The sequence below is a fragment of the Epinephelus lanceolatus genome, chromosome 8 (assembly GCF_041903045.1).
Source record: "Epinephelus lanceolatus isolate andai-2023 chromosome 8, ASM4190304v1, whole genome shotgun sequence".
Classification (NCBI taxonomy): Eukaryota; Metazoa; Chordata; class Actinopteri; order Perciformes; family Serranidae; genus Epinephelus; species Epinephelus lanceolatus.
Genome location: NC_135741.1, coordinates 45,235,485 through 45,248,114, shown reverse-complemented (window position 1 = coordinate 45,248,114; position 12,630 = coordinate 45,235,485). Strand labels below are relative to the sequence as shown.

Sequence of the window (12,630 nt, the reverse complement as noted above, 5' to 3'; positions counted from 1 at the left end):
ATTTACATTGTAGATTCTCACTGCAGGCATCAAAACTATGAATGAACACATGTGGAGTTATGTACTTAACAAAAAAAGGTGAAATAACTGAAAACATGTTTTATATTCTAGTTTCTTCAAAATAGCCACCCTTTGCTCTGATTACTGCTTTGCACACTCTTGGCATTCTCTCCATGAGCTTCAAGAGGTAGTCACCTGAAATGGTTTTCCAACAGTCTTGAAGGAGTTCCCAGAGGTGTTTAGCACTTGTTGGCCCCTTTGCCTTCACTCTGCGGTCCAGCTCACCCCAAACCATCTCGATTGGGTTCAGGTGCGGTGACTGTGGAGGCCAGGTCATCTGCCGCAGCACTCCATCACTCTCCTTCTTGGTCAAATAGCCCTTACACAGCCTGGAGGTGTGTTTGGGGTCATTGTTCTGTTGAAAAATAAATGATCGTCCAACTAAACGCAAACCGGACGGGATGGCATGTCACTGCAGGATGCTGTGGTAGCAATGCTGGTTCAGTGTGCCTTCAATTTTGAATAAATCCCCAACAGTGTCACCAGCAAAACACCCCCACACCATCACACCTCCTCCTCCATGCTTCACAGTGGGAACCAGGCATGTGGAATCCATCCGTTCACCTTTTCTGCATCTCACAAAGACACGGCGGTTGGAACCAAAGATGTCAAATTTGGACTCATCAGACCAAAGCACAGATTTCCACTGGTCTAATGTCCATTCCTTGTGTTTCTTGGCCCAAACAAATCTCTTCTGCTTGTTGCCTCTCCTTAGCAGTGGTTTCCTAGCAGCTATTTGACCATGAAGGCCTGATTGGCGCAGTCTCCTCTTAACAGTTGTTCTAGAGATGGGTCTGCTGCTAGAACTCTGTGTGGCATTCATCTGGTCTCTGATCTGAGCTGCTGTTAACTTGCGATTTCTGAGGCTGGTGACTCGGATGAACTTATCCTCAGAAGCAGAGGTGACTCTTGGTCTTCCTTTCCTGGGTCGGTCCTCATGTGTGCCAGTTTCGTTGTAGCGCTTGATGGTTTTTGCGACTCCACTTGGGGACACATTTAAAGTTTTTGCAATTTTCTGGACTGACTGACCTTCATTTCTTAAAGTAATGATGGCCACTCGTTTTTCTTTAGTTAGCTGATTGGTTCTTGCCATAATATGAATTTTAACAGTTGTCCAATAGGGCTGTCGGCTGTGTATTAACCTGACTTCTGCACAACACAACTGATGGTCCCAACCCCATTGATAAAGCAAGAAATTCCACTAATTAACCCTGATAAGGCACACCTGTGAAGTGGAAACCATTTCAGGTGACTACCTCTTGAAGCTCATTGAGAGAATGCCAAGAGTGTGCAAAGCAGTAATCAGAGCAAAGGGTGGCTGTTTTGAAGAAACTAGAATATAAAACATGTTTTCAGTTATTTCACCTTTTTTTGTTAAGTACATAACTCCACATGTGTTCATTCATAGTTTTGATGCCTCCAGTGAGAATCTACAATGTAAATAGTCATGAAAATAAAGAAAACGCATTGAATGAGAAGGTGTGTCCAAACTTTTGGCCTGTACTGTACATGAATCTGATAACCAATTTAATGACGCATTTGAAAAACAACCTCTTATAGTATATAAAAGAGGTAAAAATCTGAGCGATCACTTGATACACTCATATTTACCTCCTCCCCAATCAATACCAGCTCAAACTACCTTAACAATTCAATTCAATTCAATTCAATTTTATTTATAAAGCCCAATATCACAAATCACAATTTGCCTCACAGGGCTTTACAGCATACGACATCCCTCTGTCCTTAAGACCCTCACAGCGGATAAGGAAAAACTGAACTTAACACCTATCCCTCAAGGCAACCATCGCTGTGGCTGTTGTAGTCAGTGTAATTATACGTACCGTTGTAATAGTTTTAAACATCCTCACACAGGAAAAGAGATTTCCATAAAAGGAGTTATTTCGTGCCATACAAAGTCAGTCATCTATCTTATCACTTGCCCTTGTGGTAAGTCATATGTTGGAAAAACTAGCAGAGTGCTCAAAACTCGTATTGCCGAACAAAGGAGTACCTGAATTATCCAGCAGCAGCTCATTTTGTTGAATTTAATCATCCAATTTCCTCCCTAAGATATATCGGCATTGAAGAGGTATCTCTCCCCCCTAGAGGTGGAAACTTGGATGTCTTACTCTCAAGAAGAGAACACTATTGGATCCACCATCTGAAAACCCTGTCACCTCATGGATTAAATATTGATTATGACCTAAGATGTTTTCTCTGAAGTAAATCCCCCCTGTGTTTTAGATTTTTAGATATCTAGTTTAAGTTGTTTATGATGTTCATTTAGAACTGATGTTAAACTTGATCTACATGTCTAAAGGTAATTTTGATAAAGCAATGTGGATATTGTAAAAAATATATTGATATAAAAAAATTTAATGCAGAATATATAATGGTTCCTTTATCTTATGATATCTTTGATTGGCTGTAACTGATGATTTTTTTTTTTTTTTTTTTGTCATTTTTTTTTTTTGTCACTGTTGAAATTTTTTTTAATGGCCTCTTGTTACTCCACCCAAGTGGGGAAATATGATTGGCTAATCAGTATCAGGGCATGGTCCAATTGACCTATATAGCCTTCCTTTGTCTGTGATCAGTGCAAATCTTGAAGAAGGCCATGTGGCCGAAACGTTGATTTAAATAAACTGCATGTGGAGCCAGAGTGTGCAACACTTTTTTCTTCAACTGATCTTCCTCCAGTGATCAGCACCTCAAGAGTATTTGGTGTGCGTTTTCTCTTAAAGGGCCAGTGTGTAATATTTGGCATGGTTTATTGTCAATCTGAATCTGAATCTGAATATTCTACCCATTAATATGTTTATATAAGTGTATAATCGCTATAAAATAAAATTCGTTTGGTTTTCATAGCCTTATAATTATGATTTTATATATATATAGCAAGGGTCTTGCTTTAGAGAGGTTGCCATCTTGCACTGCCATGTATGTACGGCAGACCGAGCAGACAATCCAGCCAGCCAGAGAATGCGTTTCGCGTGTATAAATGAACCAACGAAGACAGCAGAAGGAAGGAAAGAGGAGGAGGAAACAGCAGAGAGTGTTAGTAGTTCGTCGATAGAGAGTAGTGAAAAGTTTTTTTAGTTATAAAGTTTGCGAATGGACCACACTTACCACGCAACAGGAGAGAATGAACCCGAACCGTCATCTGCGAGGAAAAGAAGACGCAACTTCACTCCTTGTGATGCACTCTCTGCGGCACTTTTCCTCCTGATGATATATCTCCCCAGCAATGGTAGCAGTAGCACCGAATCCCATTCTGTGCATTCAGCCTCTCTTCTCGCCCGCCCAGCATCAAACACATGGAGTTCCTCATCTGTATGCTTCGGCTCAAACAGGTATGGCTCTGGGTCTGTGTCCACTACAAGAAACTCTTCAAAATCGCGTTCAAAGTCGTCCATTGCAGCTACTATAGTCCAGAGATATTGCTAGGCTAAATATACAGCTGAGCTCTGTTTACCGGCTACGCTGTCAGTCAGTGTGCGGGCTGGAGATTGGCGGAGCAGAGAGGGGAGGGGGTCCCCACTCGGAATGGTAAACGAGTATGTGTGTATGAAGTGTGTGTGTGTTATGCTAGAAGAGTCAGAGTTTGGGACGGAGTCTTTTACCCCCTGTAGTGTTACCGGAGTTTTTGGAGTGCTCAAATAAACTGGCCTTTTCCCCGAACGCTCCTCTGGTCTCCTGCTCGTGAGGGATTCATTACAATATCATAACATGGTTTAGATTTCTAAATAAACATTCACCTCGTCGCTAGATAGACCTACTCCTGAAAAACTTGTGCACAAGGCTTTTTGTCCCTACAAGGCCACCGTCATTTACCCGACGGGAGGGGTGAGCGAGTGAGTCCTGCAATCTAGAATTTGACCACTGATGTCACTGTTTTTAACCCATTTTACACACTGGCCCTTTAAACTTTGGACCTTGTGCACCATTCACAATAGCTTCTGTTTGGTTGTTAGTCTATCATTTCTGTTTGTCATTGCTGCCTTCATATTTAGCCTTAGTATTATTTCAGTGATTAGACCTCATCCTGTCTCAACACCACTCACTTTTTTTCTTTTCAATATGACTCTCCATATATATATTTATCAATCTTTCTGCCTCCCTTAAGTCAGCTCTTTCTATCCTCAGTCTTCACATCACAGTCAACTGATCTCTTTCATGGCTTCATTTTCAAAAAACAAAACAAAACACACACACACACACACACACACACACACACACATATGTAAAAAAGTATCTGCCAAAGGTAAATTTCCATTCATCAATTTCAGTTTCGACATGCAACAAACTCTTCATGCTGCTACTCTTAACACTGTCAAAAAACAGTTTGCTTAACCCGTCACACACTTGCTGCTCATCATCTACACCGAACCTATATTACCTGCATTTTCCTGTTCTATTGTGCCACCCCTTGCACAAACAACACAACTGCATCTATTTGCATGTAGTCATCATAAGTTAAACATAAATCAAAACAAATACAAAGAATATTATTGTGGCTCCAACACAAACTTTGTCACGATCTCCTTCAGCCATTCATGTTGCTACTGCCAATCATTGAATCTGTTCCCCTCTCTGCTCCTGTCAGCTGTCATTTTAAAAAGAATTGTCGCACCCTCCTCCATTCCATTCACATCCAGTCACCTTATCCAGAGCCCAGGACAAGCTCATCCAAAGCCCACTTCTCTTCACATCTAGATCCTCAGCTCCATCTTCATCTTATCTCATCACCACAATTACTACCACCTTCCACCATCCACAGTCAGATACACACAGCTGATTATTTACTACTGAATTACAGCTCACAACTCCCACTAACGGCTGAAGCTGCTCTGGTGTGAGTGTTTTTGCTGGCAAGCGAAACATCCTGGCACAGACTATTTACTGGAGTTTACCAGCCTGTCGCTCATGCGGCATTTGAAGATAATTACAAGCACAGCTGTTCTGGGCTTTCAATGTCCGATAGCCCACCACTAACATTTTTGTCAAGTCTAATTTCGTCAACAATGATGAAACATAGATTTTGTCTTAGTTTTCATTATCAAGATCTATTTTCAGCTTGGCATCGTCTTGTTTTCATTATGGGGAAAAAAAAAAAAAGTTATCATAGTTTTAGTTAACGAAATTAACAGTGGGGAAGAGAAGGTGGACTATTTCACACAATGTTTCTGTAAGTTATCAATAACTTACTCAGCTAGTTTGTCACTTTGTGTGCCGCCCACCCAAACTGCCTGTGACATTTTCTAGCATGATCAATCACTCATTTTTAGATGGAACAGTTCCCATTAACATCACTGATGTGAACTAGAGTGTTTGTGTTGCTTATTTTAAAACCATACTGCTTTTTGTAATGTATAATAAAAATGGTTACTTAAAAATATTATATATGATAAAAAAAATATTATCCTATAATATTATACAACAGTAGAATTGAAGAAAATTAATAACCAATTATTTAGCACAAACATTTCAGCACAAAATGTGCCTAAGGGTGCTCTTGAATGTGTGTAGATTCTGTTTCTACCTAAGAACAAATCCTAAAAAAAAAACAAAAAAAACAAACATTGGTTAATGTCAAAATCTTTGTGAAAACTGTGTAAATGGATTTTAAGAGGAAATTTCTCTTTAAGAACAGTTGGTAAATGAGGTCCATCGAGTGACAAAACTTAGTATCAATCTGTAAAAGCCCACAATGGAGGAACGAAAACCTTTATCATTTACGAACAGAACAACTCTTTGAATGACTACTTACTTCTCCGACAGCGTTAACCACTGGTAAGTGTCTCAGACCCATGGTCCTGAACAAGTTAAACACCTGGGAGATGTGGGTGTTTGGCGAGACAGTGTAGGGACATGGGTTCATGTAGGGGGTTACATCCTGGGAACACAGGAAACATCATATTTTTTACTGAAACACAATTGTTATTTACATATCCAAAATTTTTGTTTTTATTCCACTCTGAAAAGTACTCTTCCGACTCTGAGTGTTTGAACTGGTCGTACCACTATCATGCGGGGGTTTAGCAGGGCTAGGTCCAAGTCATGGATGTCAGGGTAACGTGGGTAATCTTCAGTCATCTCTGCATAGGACAACCTGGGCTGGGTGGCGCTCTGAATGTATATAAGAAATCTATCACAAAAATGACTTACATATATATATATATATAAATATATATATGTATATATATATATGTGTATATATGTGTGTGTGTGTGTGTACGTGTATGTGTGTGTATGTGTATGTGTATGTGTATGTGTGTGTGTGTGTGTGTGTGTGTGTGTGTTTGTGGGACTAACCGACTGGTTTTCAGCATAGCAGACCCCTCTGATGAGCAGGTTGACAAGCTGGGAACGCAGGATGAGGCCGTGGAAGGTGAGTGGTCTGAAGCGCTCCTCCATGGTCCACTCCTCACTGGGAGACTGATCTGGATACAGGTTGGGGTAGGGAGCATGCCTGCATGTGGACAGCAAAAACACAACAATCACAGGAGGGCTGTTTCAGCACTATGACACTGACAGAAGCGAGATTTTCAAGCACATCGTCACATTTGAAAAGTTGTCTTTAAAAGCAATGGCCATAGTTAGCTATTCAAGTATTAACTTCCATAATATAATTTATTATAATAGCGGAAACCTCCTATAGTGATCACTGCTTACGTTGAGCGAGAGGCAGGGTACACCTTGGACAGCTTGCCGGTCAGTCACTGGGCTGACTCATATACACTTCTCTCACACTCATGCTGGCTTGGTTTGACTTGGCATGTCAGGACAGCGCAGCAGGATTTGCATCTCCACTACAATAGAGCTACCTGCTTGAAGGTGTGTCTTTAACCAATGACGCACTGTATTAAGTGATGACATTAAATGCAAAGTAAAGTAAAGTTAAAGTTAAATCACTCAGCACAAGTACAAGAAGTTGGTGGTGGTTGGAGGTGAGCTGTTTGCAGTGGTGTGTAGTCCCATATATTAAGCGGATAGCAGTGATATCTCGTCGACCACATCCAACCCCCTGACGACCCCCCTTCTCCCCCTGAAACAAGCGTGTGTGTTGCAAGACATAACTCATGTCTGCCTGCGCAGGAGATCAGAGAGAAAGGTGTTTTAAAAGTGTGTCCAGCTCACAGTACTTTAGTAGCTTCTAACTGAATCTCTCTGGTATGAAGTTTGGTTTCTCTTCTGCGTCCCATTTTTACTTTAGATATCTGCTTTATTTTACTGTTTCATGTTCGCTTTCAGCCGTACAGAAGTCTTATAAGGTACTGCTGATGAAAACGCAACGTTTATTTATTTTGCTGCTTCACAATAAAAGTTTTTACATAAAAAAAATATTTGGGACTTTTATTGTGAAGAATCTGAAAGATCTGAAATGTATTTATCACTGACTTAGTGGAACTTTGTTAGCAGCTTTTCTTCAATAATAATAGGTCTAATAATACTGCAGGGAAAAGTAGTAAAAGCAGAAACAGCCACAGTGAGATTTTAGATGAAGAGCTGCAGACAACAGGCTCTTATTGCACCTGTAACCCACATAATATATGGGACTACATAAATAAATGGGAGATAAGGAAAAAAAAGAGACATACATTATTAACCACAGTTTTAATAATAATAAGAGTGTCAAAGGATAGTTTTATCCAATATAATTATTTCCCATGCATTTTCTATCCCCTAAATGCTACATGGATTGAGTGATGGGTTAGTTCTGCTAATCAGAAAAAAGGTTGATGTTAGTTAGTCCCGTCCACAGGTTGTTTGGGTGCGCGATATGTGTGTTTGAGTATACATGTACACAGAGAGACCGAGAGCGTCACATAACTCATGCACAGGCAGACATGAGTTATGTCTTGCAACACACACGCTTGTTTCAGGGGGAGAAGGGGGGGTCATCCGGGGGTTGGATGTGGTCGACGAGATATCACTGCTACCCGCTTAGAGGCAGTCGGGTGCGCTTGCAGTCCGGTGGCCCTGCTCCAGAAAAGGTCCATCTCTGGCACGGCTCAGCGTGGCTCGGTGCATCTTAACTGGTAATGGAATTACAAATTGGTGTGGCATGGTTTGACTTACCAAAGTTGTAACTTATGTATTTCCACAATCAAAAGCCGGCACTCCACAAATTTATGGAGCTGTGCAGCCACTGTGCTGCAACAACAGAGTCCTGCAAATGTTTAACAATAAAAAGCCTTGTCTTAACAAATGAAAGGATTCTGTTCACAGAAATGTTGAGGGCTTTTATTTTGAAATGAAAATAGGAATAAGTCAAAAAGAAATATTTAATTTTTTTTCATTCCTGTGACAGACACAGAAATTGAAACTGTAGTGAAAAGTGGTGTAATGTTAATATGATCATCAAAGGCTCATTGTCACTGTCTATTTTTGCTGAAAACCGCATGTGTCTAGTGGAAAAAATAGGCAAAACTATGAACCCTTAGATGTTCCACAGCTGAGCCGCACAGGCCATAAGACTCACTGCTGCTTTTAAAACTTCCCTCTACACCACTGACACTGCCCTCCCCCGACTGTGATATCTCACGATCAGACACCATTTCACCAGCATCAACAACTGCACCTCCTCCACAACCACTCTGACCCAAGGTTTCCCCCAGGGGTCAGTGTTTGGGCCTCTCCTGTTCATTCTCTACACACTCCCCAACTGTAACATCATTCATTGTCACAGTTTCCATTTCCACTGATATGCCCATGACATCCAAGTCTACATCTCCACTAAATCCACTGTACTGCAACTCACTTCGACTTAACCAATTGCCTCATCGCAATTATGTAATTGATGGAATATAATGGAAATACAAATTGGCGGCGCATGGTTTGACTCAGCATGGCCAAAAGTGGTAATGAAAAAAGGGTAATAGAGACAGACAACCATTCATGCTCAAATTCACACCTAAGGGCCATTTTAGGGTTACCAATCAACCTAACCTGAAGTCTTTGGATTGTGGGAGGAAACCAGAGAACCTGAAGAAAACCCACACTGACACGGGTAGAACATGCAAACTCCACACAAAGGGAACAGCTCAAACCTGGAACCCTCTTGCTGTGAGGAAACAACGCCAACTGCCCCACTGCTGCCCATTTCTTGAAACAGTCTATGAAATTCAGTGAATAGTGAAGCTGTCAGTTTCATTACTTGATATTCATTTCATAAATGTACAAATTTTTGATCTGCATGAGAAATAATGAAAATATATATATATATATATATATATATATATATATACAGTACAGGCCAAAAGTTTGGACACACCTTCTCATTCAATGCGTTTTCTTTATTTTCATGACTATTTACATTGTAGATTCTCACTGAAGGCATCAAAACTATGAATGAACACATGTGGAGTTATGTACTTAACAAAAAAAGGTGAAATAACTGAAAACATGTTTTATATTCTAGTTTCTTCAAAATAGCCACCCTTTGCTCTGATTACTGCTTTGCACACTCTTGGCATTCTCTCCATGAGCTTCAAGAGGTAGTCACCTGAAATGGTTTTCCAACAGTCTTGAAGGAGTTCTCAGAGGTGTTTAGCACTTGTTGGCCCCTTTGCCTTCACTCTGCGGTCCAGCTCACCCCAAACCATCTTGATTGGGTTCAGGTCCGGTGACTGTGGAGGCCAGGTCATCTGCCGCAGCACTCCATCACTCTCCTTCTTGGTCAAATAGCCCTTACACAGCCTGGAGGTGTGTTTGGGGTCATTGTCCTGTTGAAAAATAAATGATCGTCCAACTAAACGCAAACCGGACGGGATGGCATGTCACTGCAGGATGCTGTGGTAGCCATGCTGGTTCAGTGTGCCTTCAATTTTGAATAAATCCCCAACAGTGTCACCAGCAAAACACCCCCACACCATCACACCTCCTCCTCCATGCTTCACAGTGGGAACCAAGCATGTGGAATCCATCCGTTCACCTTTTCTGCGTCTCACAAAGACACGGCGGTTGGAACCAAAGATGTCAAATTTGGACTCATCAGACCAAAGCACAGATTTCCACTGGTCTAATGTCCATTCCTTGTGTTTCTTGGCCCAAACAAATCTCTTCTGCTTGTTGCCTCTCCTTAGCAGTGGTTTCCTAGCAGCTATTTGACCATGAAGGCCTGATTCGCGCAGTCTCCTCTTAACAGTTGCTCTAGAGATGGGTCTGCTGCTAGAACTCTGTGTGGCATTCATCTGGTCTCTGATCTGAGCTGCTGTTAACTTGTGATTTCTGAGGCTGGTGACTCGGATGAACTTATCCTCAGAAGCAGAGGTGACTCTTGGTCTTCCTTTCCTGGGTCGGTCCTCATGTGTGCCAGTTTCGTTGTAGCGCTTGATGGTTTTTGCGACTCCACTTGGGGACACATTTAAAGTTTTTGCAATTTTCTGGACTGACTGACCTTCATTTCTTAAAGTAATGATGGCCACTCGTTTTTCTTTAGTTAGCTGATTGGTTCTTGCCATAATATGAATTTTAACAGTTGTCCAATAGGGCTGTCGGCTGTGTATTAACCTGACTTCTGCACAACACAACTGATGGTCCCAACCCCATTGATAAAGCAAGAAATTCCACTAATTAACCCTGATAAGGCACACCTGTGAAGTGGAAACCATTTCAGGTGACTACCTCTTGAAGCTCATTGAGAGAATGCCAAGAGTGTGCAAAGCAGTAATCAGAGCAAAGGGTGGCTGTTTTGAAGAAACTAGAATATAAAACATGTTTTCAGTTATTTCACCTTTTTTTGTTAAGTACATAACTCCACATGTGTTCATTCATAGTTTTGATGCCTTCAGTGAGAATCTACAATGTAAATAGTCATGAAAATAAAGAAAACACATTGAATGAGAAGGTGTGTCCAAACTTTTGGCCTGTACTGTATATATTTTAATAATCATCTTCTTTAAGCCATCAATAATCTTAGCAAATGCGATCACTATAAGAGGTTTCCCCTGTATTACATTTTATATTATTAATTTTGCACTTTCAATTATTGGACTGCTGTTGTAGTATGGAAGATTTAAAAATGCCTAAATAATAAAAACTAATCAAAGAAATAAAGTGAAATGTGAAGCACATTCTAATATGCATTAACTTTTAATGAATGCATTTACTGAGTCATTATTAAATGAAAAACACCTTACATAAAAATTATGTAGCTTTAAATTTTTAATTACTGAATGAATTGTTTTATAGAAATCTATACTGCGATCTGCTGGGCAGTATTAAAACACCTCTTCACTTTGGTTTCTGTGGTTTGATTTGATTTGAATGTAGTATGGAAAATAATGTCACTATAAAAAAAACACTTCAGTTATTAAAGATGAAAGGCTAAATAATTGTTCTTGATACATGTTTCCATTCAGGCATGTTAAATGTCTACATTTCTTTTTATTGTAGTACCTGTATGTGTGTGTGTGTGTGTGTGACCTACCTCCTCTCTAACATCTGCTGCAGCAGATCCTCTCCCTCCTCTGCAGGCTCTACTACGGTGTTCTGTTCATCACAAACATTCCTCAGCTCGCTGGATGGGTATGACTTCATGGACTGGCAGCGCCGCCGCTGTTCCCCCGCACGGGACACAACACTGGATTTCTTCATGCAACAGTGAAGGGTAAAAGTCTGATAAATCAGTTTGCTGTGGTTGTGCACACTTCTCTTGATGTCAAGACCAGGTCCACTCTAACACCCACAAACACTAACATAATCAACACTTTTCCTGCATAAACACTGAATAATCATCTCCTGAGACAAAATCTCTTTGGTGCTTCATCACCTGCTAAGGCACATTCAAATATTAGGAGAGAAATGTAAAAGTCAGTTTTTTTATGCACCTAAAAGCTGTTATACTAGGTGCCAAATAGAAAATATTTTTGTCATTGATTGATTAAATCACAGAGTTAATGGACTGTTTCAACATGTATGCACATTAATTCAAAATGCAATAAAGATATAATTATCTATCATGGTATATGTGACTTTATATTGCGACATCAGTATGTATTGTGATATCATATATTTTCAGGAAATTTGATTGATAAACTGTTTAGAGATAAAGCAGTCAAATGGGAATGTCTGTTTCCGCCTAATCCAGTAAAATCTAGTGTTTTATTCACACAATGATAAAAATACTGTAAATTCAATTTAGCCATAGAGTGCTGCTCATTGATTTGCAATATTGTCTAAACTGGCCTAATGCAACAAGAGATATTAAAGCATAGGGCCACACTGACTGCCGGACAGCTGCCTCAATAAAGTGCGGCAACTTGCACATGTGCGGTGTTCACACAGACAGCATTGTTGCTGCAGTGCAGCTGCAGAGCTGCATGCTGCTGTAACTTACGTTTTTCCACAATCAAAAGCCGGCACTCCACAAATTTATGGAGCTGTGCAGCCACTGTGCTGTCAACAACAGAGTCCACAGAAACGTTGTTGAGGGCTTTTATTTTGAAATGAAAATAGGAAAAAGTTAAAATATGTCTGTTACTCTTAACAGGGGGAAATCTGAGCCGAGACCCAGAGGGCAAATACTGGAACTCAGCATGTAAAGGGTGGGAGCTGTCAGAA

The 12,630-nt window shown here is 40.5% G+C and overlaps 1 protein-coding gene across 3 annotated transcripts in view; it reads right to left on the bottom strand.

Annotated features, from left to right (window-relative positions):
- The window catches only part of clcn6 (chloride channel 6), a 178,324-nt gene that overhangs the window by 80,852 nt on the left and 84,842 nt on the right, over positions 1–12,630 (bottom strand). For all 3 annotated transcript variants that reach the window (XM_033629850.2, XM_078170352.1, XM_033629849.2), the window contains exons 19-22: positions 11,498–11,658; positions 6,379–6,535; positions 6,085–6,192; positions 5,834–5,959 (exon numbers count right to left, since the gene is read on the bottom strand). In XM_033629850.2, the coding sequence (XP_033485741.1) occupies positions 5,834–5,959; positions 6,085–6,192; positions 6,379–6,535; positions 11,498–11,658 (552 nt within the window). The remainder of the gene's footprint in view (positions 1–5,833; positions 5,960–6,084; positions 6,193–6,378; positions 6,536–11,497; positions 11,659–12,630) is intronic.